Source organism: Octopus sinensis, linkage group LG2, assembly GCF_006345805.1.
Source record: "Octopus sinensis linkage group LG2, ASM634580v1, whole genome shotgun sequence".
Lineage (NCBI taxonomy): Eukaryota > Metazoa > Mollusca > Cephalopoda > Octopoda > Octopodidae > Octopus > Octopus sinensis.
Window position 1 is genome coordinate 98,643,969 of NC_042998.1, and position 14,850 is coordinate 98,658,818.

General features: G+C 32.5%; 1 protein-coding gene across 2 annotated transcripts in view; it reads right to left on the reverse strand.

The window, feature by feature from the left end:
• The window catches only part of LOC115225425 (protein unc-80 homolog), a 318,484-nt gene that overhangs the window by 148,287 nt on the left and 155,347 nt on the right, over positions 1–14,850 (reverse strand). For both annotated transcript variants that reach the window (XM_036498583.1, XM_036498580.1), the window contains 6 exons: positions 10,841–10,979; positions 8,777–8,885; positions 6,980–7,052; positions 5,719–5,853; positions 3,479–3,665; positions 654–677 (listed from right to left, as the gene is read on the reverse strand). In XM_036498583.1, coding sequence (XP_036354476.1) covers positions 654–677; positions 3,479–3,665; positions 5,719–5,853; positions 6,980–7,052; positions 8,777–8,885; positions 10,841–10,979 — 667 coding nt within the window. The remainder of the gene's footprint in view (positions 1–653; positions 678–3,478; positions 3,666–5,718; positions 5,854–6,979; positions 7,053–8,776; positions 8,886–10,840; positions 10,980–14,850) is intronic.

Below are 14,850 nucleotides of genomic sequence, written 5' to 3' on the forward strand. Positions count from 1 at the left end.
AAGACTATAAATTAATTTTTATTCTCTGATTTATTTTGAATTTTGGGAGTGAAATTTTTTGATAAGTTTTTGGGAAACTTTGTATTTCACTTTTACAGCAAATCTAATGTAGTCTTCCTAACTGAAACAATAGAATTATTATTATTGCTATTAATTCTATTATTTTTTATCATTGTTAAAATTATTATTAGTGTTGTTATTAATGTTAATGATGATGATGATCATCATCATCGTTTAGCGTCCGCTTTCCATGCTAGCATGGGTTGGATGGTTCAACTGGGGTCTGGGAAGCCAGAAGGCTGCACCAGGCCCAGTCTGAACTGGCAATGTTTCTATGGCTGGATGCCCTTCCTAATTGTTGTTATTACTGAATGTTTTCTTTGCATAACCAAACAAATGTATATTTTCAATGTATACAATTATCTTCAAATTATACTGTCTATAATCTACATTCATTATTAACATCATCATCAATATATTGCTGTATGTGGCTGTTAGGTGTATAATACATACAATAATGTGAATTCATCAAATTTTCTAAATGTGAGTCATGTACTGAGTGTCTGTGTGATATTAAAGAAAAGTTTAGCCCCTATTTTTTTTACTAGACATATGCATTAGGGACAATATTTAAAAGCTATGAGCTTACTCACCGAGAGCTGAAGTCAAAGATATGACTGAAAGAGGAATAAAAACATTGTACCACCCAACAAACAAAGATAAAAGAATCAGAATATTTACAATCCTGTTGACATTCTTCAGTTGGTGGATATATAAACATACTCAGTTATATATAAAGTCGATAAAAGAAATAAATGAATTAATATCAAACCTAATTGCTCAGTATTAATTTGAAGGTAGAGAATTGTTTTTATAAAATTTGAAAGCAATACTCTATACAATAAAACCCTGAGACCATGAATTTTTGTACATTTTTGTCCCCTTTAGGTGTTTGTGCAAAAATCTGTCAACATAAAAATTTTGGAGTTGAAGGTTCAATAGTTTAAACAAAAATTTATAATTTTATTATTCAATCAAAAATCAAAATTAATTGAAAAGTTATTTCATCAATTTAGTAACAAATATAAAATCAAGTTATATAAAAATTTATTAATTACTCTGGTCTTGTATTTGTGTGAGAAATCATTGTTTTTATATATGATGTTTATATATTGTAATAAATATTAATAAATTGTATTGTAGTAATTAATAACTATTCCAAGAATATTTAGTAATGAAAAGCAGAAAGAAAAACATTAAAAAAATGAAATGTTATACAAGTTATCAATTATTCAAACAAGATATAAATATATAAATATATATATACAGAACTAATATGAATGCATTGTTTTTAGTAATCCCACAATATAATGCATACATCACATTAAGATGCATCAAACAAGGCAACAAACAGTATAAGCATTTACAACAACATGGTTAGATAAATGTTATGTTGAAACAAACAATAAAAAAAAGTTCCTGAGAAACATAGCATTCAAATTATTATTGAAAATATACATTTAAAAAAAATACTAAAACTTACCACAAATTTCTCAATTATCAAAACATAAAATAAAATCTGATCCAAGCAGCTTAAATAATTATTTTGATCATTATCATCATATTTGATACTTTATTTTCCATACAGGAATGTGAGATGTGAGATGAGCTTCTTCAGCCAACAACCTCCAAGTTTCTTTTCACCAACACTGATATATCAGCTCTATTTACTTGATTCTGCCAATTTAATGATCTACTTCTGCATTATCTGCCATTGATCACCAACAAGGGCCAATTAGTGGAGAGTGCTAGCCATTTGCTAGGAGATCCAGGGTCAGTTAATATACAGTTACCACATTTCTTCTATATTTTATGATTTTATGATTATCATACATTTGTGTGTGTCTACATGTGTGTGTGTAAGCTGAACTCCAGTCATCTATGCAAATGTTGAAAATAAATTCAAAATCAAAAGTAAACATAGAAAAATTTAGTGCTCATATGACTGTCCACAAAATCTCTTTCCTCTTCATCTTAAGTTCTAAGGGCATCATATAAAGTTTGAGACTTCATTATTTTGAAACTCATGTTTGCTGATGATAGTTTTGATTTATAGAATCTATTCAAAATAAATTCAATAAAATTCAAAACACTGGAAGGCTTAGAGATCTAACATGGTGAAGATAAAGTAATTAGCGAATGAAAGAGTCCAATATCATGGGTAACGAGACTCTGCTCCACAAAGAAACGGTAGAACTTCTGGTAAGCTAAGTAGCAAACAGAATTTTAGATGAACAAGAGTATGAATCGGAATGAGCATCTACAAACTGAAGACCAACAAGTTCTTTGATAGCTTACTGGAAGAAGTAAAATTGTGTTACCTACATCACATCATTAGTGTTGAAGGTAGATTAAAAAAATATTTTCATCTGTACAGATTACCTCTTATTCAGCTAAGTATTTCATAACTGAGCACAGTCTTTTACAACCCTCTTTGGTACTTTGCACATACATCTTCTGCACACTTTAAGCGTACTATCATATGCACATTGCATTTCTATTTTGAAAGCCCTGTGTCAAATAGCCTATTGCTCACAATTGAAAATAACAAAAGGAGAAAAAGAAAACTATGAGGTTGAAAACTGAGATGTGTAAAATGTGTGTTACTGTATGTCAGTGAAAAACAGCAGTAATTTCAGAGAAGGTGTAACAAATGAATAGAGATTTGATGATGATAGTCCACTAGGTATATGATTTTTACTTTTATGATATGTAGTATCAATTTATGATAACTAATATTACTTTATTAAATAAGTAGAGTACAAATATATTTTCTTATGTTTATAGGAGAGAATTATTAAGGTGGTATGATGATCTTGTTTAATCCATGTCAGTCCTGAATAGGTAAAAATATTTTTACCATAACAGCTCTATCTCTTCAGGAATAAAGCTTGGACAACATTATTCAATGTGCCCTTTGCAAATTCAATGTGCTATGGTGCACTTTGAGTGAAATTTGACTGTAATTTAAATTGGGAATAAATAAAGGGTGTAAAAGATCAAAAAGATCCAATGGCAGATAAATGAAGTCAGACAAATGAAGAAGCAGTTAAGTCACACCTAAGAATGTTGAGCTTTACAAATGAAATAGCACAAGCTTGAAATGCATGGAGAGATGTTGAAGAGGAAAACCATCCAACCAGCATCACTATGGAAAAATAACTGTTAAACAGTAATAATATTCATTTCAAAAATTTTCAAAATTTCTTTAAACATCTCCTGAGCTACTACCAGATTTTCCTTATTAACAGCTTCCAAATCAATCAAATATATTGATACAGCATAACTAAAAGGCTGAAATAATAAAGCAATCTTTGTGTATGGTTAAATTCTCAAATTTACCATTGAAAATACATACATAAAAAAAAATGAAAAAATATTTGTATACAGTATACAAAATAAAGGGGTTCGAGGTTACCTTCTTCATGGTCTTCACTAACATGATGAAGGGCAGGTTCATAAGCGGCAAGTTGCAATACTGGAGTAGTGGTCAGTGGGAAATTTTCACGGCCAATTCTCTTGCGTTCTTCTTCAGCACGCAGCGCACGCAGAATCATTTCTTGCTGTTGTTTGCGACGAGTGGTTGTTGCAGTTACTAAAGTTTTCTGAATATATCAGATTAACAAGAAACAGATATTTATGTTAATGATATTGGAGGAAATCTCAGGGAATAATTCACTGGAATATGTTATATATATATATAAATACTAAAATACCAATCTTTCACATTACATACTTCAAATATTCCTAAGGTTGTAGTTTAGTTGAGATCACTTTTGATTCAGCAGATCTGTGTCTTTTGGGGAGACTCAGTGTACAAGGATCACAATAATCAGTGTGTCTTTTCTCTTATGAGAGGTTCATATTTGAGTGAGATTTAGCTGCTATTTCTTGCTGACTGAGTGACCATTTAGAGGCACTTTTGATTCTGCTTTTGTTGTTGCTGTTGTTTCCACTGTTTTGCTGGAACCAATTAAACTTGTTTACTTGATTTTATGCTTTGGTAAGAGCCTTGTTAATAATTATATTTTGGTGTGAGCTAAACTTGTTACTTAGCTGGGTATTTTTTAAACTATGATAATAATTGTATTTTCATAATGTCTGCAATGATCTTTTAATTTTGTTAATCTTTACGTACAACTAGCAATTTTTTAATGTATTAGATATGTTCAGAAAGAAATCAGAATAATAAAATTAGTGCACCGACCAGTCAGCCAATGCAGTGTGCTCATGAAGGTAGTGTTGTGTAAGGATAATCTTGACCTTAGATGGGATAATGGCCACAACATGGCTATTATCACATCTTCATTGATCTACACATGCTAAAGTGAAGCTACGTTTAGTATTATCAATTTGTCACAAGTGGAATAATGAATCATGTTTTGAAGTGGTAAAAATTTTTAAGGGGACTTTTCTAATGTGGCAACAAACCTCTATGGAGAATCTTTTGTCTGCCAACATACAGTAATCACATTTCAAAAGTGTATGCAGTAATCAGTGAAAATCATTGCTTGTCCATGAAACTGCTGAAGAAGTAAGCATCTGTAAAAATTTGTGTCACATGATTTTTACAAAAAAATTGCAAAGGTGTTGTGTTACCACAAAATTTGTCATATCTGCTTGTAGGTGAACAAAAAGAGAACTGAGTCATGATCAGAGTCTGTTTGTTTGTTCAATTACTGGTGAAAATTTCTGAAAATGTAGGAGGTGATGAAACATGGATGTACAACTACGATGTCAAAACAGAAAGGCAGTCATTGCAGTAGGTTAGATTATTGCTGCTGCAATGTAAAAATACATGTCACAGTTTCTTAAATGTCAAGGTGATGTTGACTCTCTGTTTTGATTGACAGAGCAAATTAACTCATAAATTTGCTCCATGTGGTCAGGCAATCAATAAAAAGATATAGTTGAATGTCCTGAAGCATTTGAGGGAGGCAGTATGAAAGAAGAGGCTTAGACAAAGAAAATCTAGATATTTCATCATAGGAATGCATTTGCTCAAATGTTATACCTTATCTATGACTATTTTTGTCTCCAAATCCACTATGAAAGGTTGCCACTTTTACACAAAGAGATTGAAGAAAATTCACCATAAGATCTGCACATTATTTGAGAAAAAGCTTTTCAGGACATATTCCAAAACTGGTAAGAACTTTGGGAGTATTGTAGCAAGAGTGGAGGGTTCTATTTTAAAGGGGGACGATTTTGATTAAATTGTAAGTCAAGCCAGAAATTTTCAGTAGAGACTTTGTATAAATGATTAGGAACTGCCTAACTACTTTCATTTATATATTCAATGTCAAATTCGTTTGAATGAGGAACATTTTAATCTTAAGAATTAAATGCATTTAATCATTGAGAATAAATTTCCAGTATTATTTTGCTATTGACAAATATCTCGAAACAATAATTAAAAAAATATTTTAAGTTCTAAAGAAGTAAGCCTTTCCTCCTAGCATATATTTCTTTAGCAATTTGGTAGCATTTTTCTCCAATTCAGTTACACAGTTATGTTAATAATTGTTAGATAAAGTTTCTAAAGGATCTCATAACTTTGGGCCTCTCCAACTCTACATTTCACCCTTTTACAATGATTGTCAACATTAAAAAAAAAAAATAAGTAACATAAAAACAGACAAAAAACATAATACATACTGTTTCTTCTTGATTTAATGTAACTTCCTCAATCTTTGCTTTAAAAAGTGGTTTCCATGGAGGATCTATAACAGTTTGACTAGGTAATCCAATTGTTGGTGAAGGCAAAGTAAAGTCGATATTTGGTGGAGGGACCTAGCAAATAATGAGAAATATACACATATAACACCTAAGTAAATATATGTATGTGTATATATACATCAACACAATCATAATTTTTAACACTGGTTTCTTCAAACTGGCATGGATAAATATAAATGTGTTATGCATACAACAAATAAATCAATTTTATTAGAATACACACATACATGCACATACATTAACACACTCACCCACACAGATACATATGTGTATGTGCATATCTATGTAATTTAATTTTAATAAGAATGTAAGTTTACATTATATAATGTATAATATGTATAATTAACCATGGGATGAAGTAGTGAAGGTTGATTTCAAAATGTTGAGCCTCATGGAGGAGATGACAAAGAATTGAGATGATAAGCAATTTGCTGCTACTTGTCATCACCTCCTTCCTGAGCCATTTTTTCTCTCTCTCACCTTTCTACTTTTTACTGATAATTACCATTAACCACACTTTCACCCTTGTTTTTCATCTACTGCTAAAGCTCAATGCTGTCCTGCAGCTTGTCGGATCCTATCAAACAATCTAACCCATGACAACATGGAAAATAGTTGTTAAATGATGATTGTGTGTATATATATATATATATATATATATATATATATATTATATATATATATATATATCATCATCATCATCATCGTTTAGCATCCCTTTCCATGCTATCATGGGTTGGACGGTATTATATATATATATATATATATATAGATAGATAGATAGATATGTACATATACAGATTGAACACAGTTAAGTAATATACCTTGTCTAAAGCTACAATGCAATATGCATTCATATTTGAATTCATAATCACAGGACTCCACCCAATCACTTAATGATAAAAATGTTTTCACAGTTTCATAGTTTTGAGAATGCAAGATGCTACAAATCTCTAAGTAGATAAGATAACTTTCCCAGCTGTCCTGACAATCAGAATTAAGTATAGTATGCAGAGACATAATAATAATGTACTTAAAATGAATCAGAGCTCAGAACTTTTGATTTGGTTGCCCAATACTTTCTCTATTAAGTCATTTCCACATACATTTCATAAAACACAAACATAATTCAAAGTAATAACTGCTGTGTGCAACTATTACCATGGGTTCATTAATTTACCTTAAAGATATTGTTTGCACCTTCTTCCATGCGAGGCCATACTTGGTAGCGAAATTGCCAAAGTGTACCAAATCTGAAACAAGATAATAATAATAATGATAATGATAATGATAATAATAATAATAATAATAATAATAATAATAATAATAATAATAATAATAATAATACTTTTTAATTTTGGTACAAGGCCAACAATTTTAAAGGGAAAGAAGTAATTCAATTACAACCCCAGTATTTAAATTGTACTTTATTTTATCAATCCTGTAAGGAGGAAAGGCAAAGTTGACTTTGACAGGATTTGAGCTCGGAACATATAGAACAAGAAGAAATATCACTAAGCATTTACATAATAATAATAATAATAATAATAATAATAATAATAATAATAATGATTCTTTTTACTATAGGCACAAGGCCTGAAATTTGGGGGAGGGGTAAGTCGATCACATCGACCACAGTACTCAGTTGGTACTTACATTACCGACCCAGAAAGGATGAAAGGCAAAGTCGACCTCAGTGGAATTTGAACTCAGAACATGAAGATGGACAAAATACTGCCAAGCATCTAACCAAGCATGCTAATTATTCTGCTAGCTTGCCACCTTAATAATCATAACCATAATCATAATGATAATAATAATGATTGTTTCCACTATAGTCACAAGGTCTGAAATTTGAGGGAGGTGACTAGGTGATTAAATTGAGAAGAAGAGACCCACTTTGGTCATGAATGACTAAGGGATTGCACCTAGAAAGTTACCCTCTGAAGCATAAGTCCGGGCAAGGTTGTTTATGGAAGATCAGCAGTCACCCATGCATACCAGTCTCCCCTCTCCATGCCACCAATGTTATCCAAGGGAAAAGCAAAGGTGGATACAGCTTGGCACCAGTGATGTCACAACTCATTTCTACAGCTGAGTAAACTGGAGCAACATGAAATAAAGTGTCTTGCTCAAGAGCACAACCCACAAACCCAACACTTTAACCACTGAGCCACAAGCCTTCACAACCTTGCCCAGGCTTGTGCTTCAAAGGGTAACATTGTAGGTGCAATCCCATGGTCATTCATGACCGAAGAGGATCTTTACCTTTTATCTTTAGTATTTGAGCAGAATTTTATTATATTGATCACATAAGGATGCAAAATTGACTGCAATGGGATACAAATGCAGGATGGATAGCTAAATGAACTGAGAAAATAAAAAGCCATAACAGAATACTGCAAGCAGTTCTACAAGAATGGTTTTTAACTTTAACATAAGGCTATAAATTTGTTGGTTTAAGGTGCAGAGTTGGTTAAATTTATCTCAGTTTGTTACGGATAAGTATTTTATTGACCTTGGAATTCAAAATTAGGTTTGGTTGTGTAGTTAAAAATCATGCTTTGGAACTATGTGGTTTTGAGTTCAGTCCTATTACACAGCACCTTGGGCAAGTTCTGCTATAGCCCTGCATGGAACTATAACTTGTGAGTAAATTTAGTAGACAGAAACTGTGTGGAAGCCTCTGTGAGTGTGCGTGCATGTATCTGTCTTTCTGTTCTTTATCCCATTCCTTCCACTTGATGACCAGTGTTGGCTTGTTTACATCTCCATAACTTAGTGGCTCAGCAAAAATAAAAAAAGGATCAACAGAACAAGTATCAGACTTAGAAAAAAAGTACTGAGGTCAATTTGTTTGACAAAACCTTTTACTGTGGTGCTCCAGCATGGCCACAGTCCTATGACTGAAACAATCAAAAGATAAAAAAATGATAAATAAATAAATAAATAACAAATAAACAGATCAATTTCAAACCTTAGAATGGAATTAATTCGATGGTTAACATCTTCATGCTGCATTTCTCTTACAAGCATGGCTTGTGCTTTATCTGGGGCCTTCACAGAAGTTAGCAGGAACACAGTAGCTAAGAATGGAGTAGTAAATGTTAGTTGATTAGTTTGTTGTATGATGATAATTTATATTATTAAGACATATACTGAGTTGTGTTAAAAGTTAGTGTATTTTTTAGAAAAAGGAAATTAGTTGATGATGATACAAATGTAAGGATATGAATAGAGCAATGAATAAGTTACAATTGTAAACATGGAATATTCCATATATATATATATATATATATAGGCTATGAGAGGTGATGGTGACAAGAAGGTGTCAGGTAATGCTGAGTAAGTGCTATGGACAGACTATAGTTAAGCTCCAGGTCTGGTGATTATGTGAATGAAGAGTCCAACGTAGGTCGTATATCATCATGTGTATATATAAAAAAATTAACAGAATGAGATAAAAAAATCCAAGGCTGTAAAGATTTCAGAACATTTATAAATAGATCTTACAGCTGTTTCTGGGATATTTTATATATCCCTTCATTGGAGACGGTATGAGAAGATGGTTAAGCAATAGTTATTCTAGATAAGATATGAAATAGAGAGTGAAGTGGAGGAATGAAAACAGATGTGAGACATGCAGGGATATTGTAAATAATGGAACTAAAGATACAATATTTTGGATTTAAAAAATACACAGCTGAAATGAAAAGTAAAAATTTGAGTTTATTTTAAAGTATAAGCGCAGATATTTGCACATGGTTGTACAAATTTGTTTCATGGGGGTATGTATAAATATTTGTGACTATGTTTCTTTAAATATTGTGCTGAGGATGGGAAATAAGCTATTTTACTGCTTTAGTCTTGAAATTGGACCAATACACAATTTATTGTGGAGTTTATTTTGTATTTTTCATTTGCCCGTCTACAACCCATATTTTTGCAGTTGCTAAAGGTGGTTTATAACGTTTTTTGGCATATTCTTACAACATGTTGGAGCAGGGTTTTTTCCTGTTTCCTAATATAATTATATAATGTTATTATATATAATTGTTATCATATATATATATATATATATATATATATATATATATAGAGAGAGAGAGAGAGAGAGAATGTGTGGCTCCTTTGGAAAGTGTCTTGTGAGAAGGTCTGGTAGGTGGAAATCAAAATGGAATGTACTGATCCTGGAATAGATTGAGAAGGTTTGGGGAAATATCATGGAAGATCATCATGTAACAATCCAGGAAATTGCTCAAGAAGTGAGAATAAGCACAGGCTCAACATATTCCATTGTAATAGAGGATTTGTGCATTCAGAGGGTGTCGGCAAAATTCGTCCCCAAGGTGCTGGCAGAGCAGCAAAAGAAACTGCATGGAAGTCACTCAGAACATCGTGGACAGTGCAAACCATGGCTGAGACATCATGAAAACCATCATCAATGATGATGAGACATGGGTCTATGCTCAATGTGTTCAGTCATCTTGCATGAAAACAAAAATTCGATGAGTGCAGACTATATGTCTGTACTCTCAACATAATAGCTGAGAACTGATATGGCCCACCAGTGTGAAGATTTTCAAGCATGCACAGGAAGGATGGAATCACTTCCCATTTAAAATATTTTGCCTATGTGATATTAGTTTTGGTGGGAAAAAAATAAAAATCAGACACTTTTTTAACTGCTCCTCATATATTAATTTAACCCATGCTAATATGAAATAAAATGGATACATGCATGTGTGTGTGTGTGAGATCGTTTCTGACTGGATAGAATGAACTCAGAATATTAAATGTTACCAGCTTTAACTTAACCATGTTTTGGATCAATTTATTTAGACTAATGTTTTGCTGTTTTCATTAAAGTCTAAGGTGTATATGGAAAGTAAGTTTCAAGTTGAATTTGAGTAACATATAAGATAGTTAAGTGCTAGGGTGTCAACAAGAGCCAGTCTGTTTTTTTTAAATATTTTTCATGTAAAAAGCAAGGATGGCATTTTTCATATACTGACTTAACAAGAAAATATGTCTGTCTTACCTGCAGAAGCAGCCAATTCCTGATCACTTTCCAAAATGAGTTCCCATGCTACGGGCATCATATCAACAAAAGTATTTTCAGATAATATAGGTGCTGCCTTAGTCACAACTGCCATTGGGGACTGGGTAAGATTATGTGCCTTAAGGAAATAAAAGTATACATAAAGATAGGGAATTAGAATATGCTGAAGCTGATTTTTTTTTTATATGATACATCTTTAATCTGTTGTTCTTTAAAACATCAAAAATTTAAGTCAATATGTCATCATAACTTATTGTTATATTTCGGAATGGTCATATTGCCAGTTTAGCCAATAAAAACACACGCACTATATATTTGGTGTTATTTTGCTTCAGTGATATTTATTTTTTACATTAATCTTAATCTTATTTCGGCCAGAGTTCTTTCGTCACACTCCTGTGACCGCATCAGTGGTCCTTTGTTTTCTTCTTTTGTATTTGTGTCTCTCCTTACTAAGATTAATGTAAAAAATAAATATCACTGAAGCAAAATAACACCAAATATATAGTGCGTGTGTTTTTATTGGCTAAACTGGCAATATGACCATTCTGAAATAAAGCAATATCTGTTTCAACACACGACTTCACATAAAAAATCTTGCACAACAAATATTTAAACGTACTGTCATCATAACATTTGGTGGAAGATACAGTACAATAATTAGAAAAATGTTAATCTTTTTATGTAATTTTGAGATCCATAGAATTCACAAGAGACAAGCACTGTTGCAAGTAAATTCTTTTAGAGTTGTGGTCCCTGTTGATGAAAGCTAAGTAAATTGATGTACATAGAATAAGTAGGCACAGACACGGCTGTGTGGTAAGAAGCTTGCTTCCCAACCACATGATTCTGGGTTCAGTCCCACTGTATGGCACTTTGGGCAAGTGTCTTCTACTATAGCCTTGGGCCAACCAAATCCTTGTGAGTTGATTTGGTAGACGGAAACTGAAAGAAGCCCATCGTATGTATATATATATATATGTGCATATATTTATGTGTGTGTGTCTTTGTGTCAATGGTTGTCCCCCTCCCCTCCCCACCATCGCTTGACAACCAATGTTGGTGTGTTTATGTCCCTGAAACTTACCATTTCAGCAAAAGAGACTGATAGAATAAGTACTAGGCTTACAAAGAATAAGTCCTGGGGGTCGATTTCTTTGACTAAAGGCAATGCTCCAGCATAGCCACAGTCAAAGACTGGAATGTGCGAAAGGGTAAAAGAGTAAAGAGTAACTACTCAGAGATACACTCACTAATGCTGATGTAAGACTTCTGACTCTTGTGCTCTTAGTTCAATATTTTATCTATTTGGCCTGCAATGTAATCAACCCTTTTACTGTAGAAATCAGATATATCTACTCAAACTTTTATCACCCTTGGCTGCAGAAAGCAGTTTTGTGTATCAATCTCCCTTTTGTTGAGAAATTTTATGTTTAAACTATTTTTTGCTGAGATATGTCAAGTTTATTGAGGTAAAATGATATACAGAAAATACCAACTCTATTCATTTGGCAAATACTTAACATCACTACTGGAATAACCATGAAATTTAACAACACAGTTAAAGGATTAAATCATTTATTTTAAATAATCTTTTCAAAGGTCAAAGAAAAATATGCTTTAGATCTAGTTGTATTTGTGCTTTTGATAACTTTTTGGTTCTATCTAGCCTAGTGTAAATCATTTTAAATGTTATATACACCTGAAAAGAAGCAGGTCGAAACACTGTCCATATGTTGCTTTTTCTTTCACCATCATATTCAAATCAATTTAGATTCCATTTCTGATTTCTTTGATTATTTCTCTCTTGTGTTGAGATCATCAATGAGATATTTTTGTCTTTATGAGACAATTTTATTTGGAGAATTCAATGTTTACAATTGGTCTTAGGTTTCCCATCAACTTACATGTCCCAACCTGGTATGGAAACCTTAGCATTGCAAGTATCCTTCAGCAACTGATCTTCCGCTTCTCATAAACCTAACTATCAATTATGACATATTTCCTACTGACAAGCCTGAATGTTATCTATAGAACTCTCTTCCCATCATCTGTTCCAACATCTGCTTTAATACTACTAACCACAATGAAGTTGTACATAACTGAAGCCTCATCTTTAGTTCACATGTTCAAGTCTGTCAACTTGTCAAACATTCATTAATTTACATCAGTAGGACAGCTAACCTCTATGATGGTATATACTTTTTCTTCTGTCCCAAAGAACAATATCCAGCCTGTTATGCTTACACTTGAGAGATGTTTTGTTAGGAATGTTCCACCAGTATTCCTTGACTTGGTGTTTGTGCATGTATTCAATAACAGGTTGATTCTTCATGTTTATTCTAGGACAGTCTTTTTCCCAAATGGCATTGTATATTGTTTTTGTGACAATGTCGTGTCGCATAGGTTGGTAGTACCTTGACGGCAACTTTGAGCAACTGCTAATCACTTGTGTGATGTCTTTCACAAAAATATCACAATAAACATATAAATAAATAAATAAATATGTGTGTATGTGACTGAGTCTGTCTGTCTGTCTGTCTGTCTGTCTGTATGTATGTATGTATGTATGTATGTATGTATGTATGTATGTATGTATGTATGTATGTATGTATGTATGTATGTATGTATGTATGTATGTATGTATGTATGCATGCATGCATGCATGTATGGATGTATTTATGTCATTATTCAGTTTTATTTTGAGATTTCTTGCCAATAGAGAAAGAGCCAGTTTCTAACCTAGATCCAAGGCTCCTTCATTGGAATTTGAACATCAACAACAGGGTATTTTAGTATGTGTGTATATGTGCTGATTTGTATGTTTTGTTTCATGTATGTCTTCTTATGCATATACTTGCATATCTAGACTTGCTCATATATACTAGAATGATAAACTTCAGGAAAGTTTTACAAATTTTTACAGCTCCAGTGATGGGCTGGATATCTATGTATGTATGTATGCATGTGTGTGTGTGTGTGTGTGCATGCACATGTGTGTGCATGCATGCATGTCATTATTCAGTTTTATTTTAAGATTTCTTGTCAATAGAGAAAGAGCTGGTTTCTAACCTAGATCCAAAGCTCCTTCATTTAAATTCCAACATCAACAACAGAGTATTTTTGTATGTATGTATGTATTCGAAGACTACAGATCCAACCCATCACTGAAACTGTAAAAATCTGTATAACAAATGTATGTATGTACATGTGCAGACTTGTACGTTTTGTTTTATGTATGTCTTCTCATGCATATACTTGCATATCTAGACATGCTCATATATACTTGAATGATAAACTTCTGGAAAGTTTTACATATTTTTACAGTTCTAGTGATGGCTTGGATCTATAGTCTTCGAAGCAACTTTCTCCTTTCTGGTTTTGGGAAGCCTAATTTCTCAAGGTTGGTATTTACAGTGTCCTACATGTCTCAGTGCCCCAAAAATTACAGGTATAAACCTGAACTTGTAATTTGAATAGAGCAACTGCAGATTTCTCAATAATTCAGCATATGCGCATATGTATGTATATATGTATGTATGTATCTATCTACCTATTTTATATATGTATATGTGTATATACAGGATGCAGTGAATAAACTATCTTCTAAATTATGCAAAAATGAAAATAACACTGACATCTCATTTTAACAAATATATTTACCAAAATTACAAAAAATATTTTGAAATACTAAAGAGTAAACTTATTCAATAAAATTGCCATTGGCTTCAACCATGGCCTCCAGATGACTTCGGAATCTCCTGCAACTCTTTTGAACAGTCTCCTTGTTTAAGTTGGTGAATGCTGCCATAATTCTTTGCCTTCAGGTCATCTTTGGTGTTACAGGGAGTTTTGTTGGTCTTTTGCTCAACTGTGTCCCTCACATAATAATCAAGGGGGTTGCAATCTGGGGAGTTAGGTGGCTAGATGTTAAGGGTGATGTGGTCGCAGAAATTGTCTGACAGCCATGACTTGGTTCTCCTGCTTGT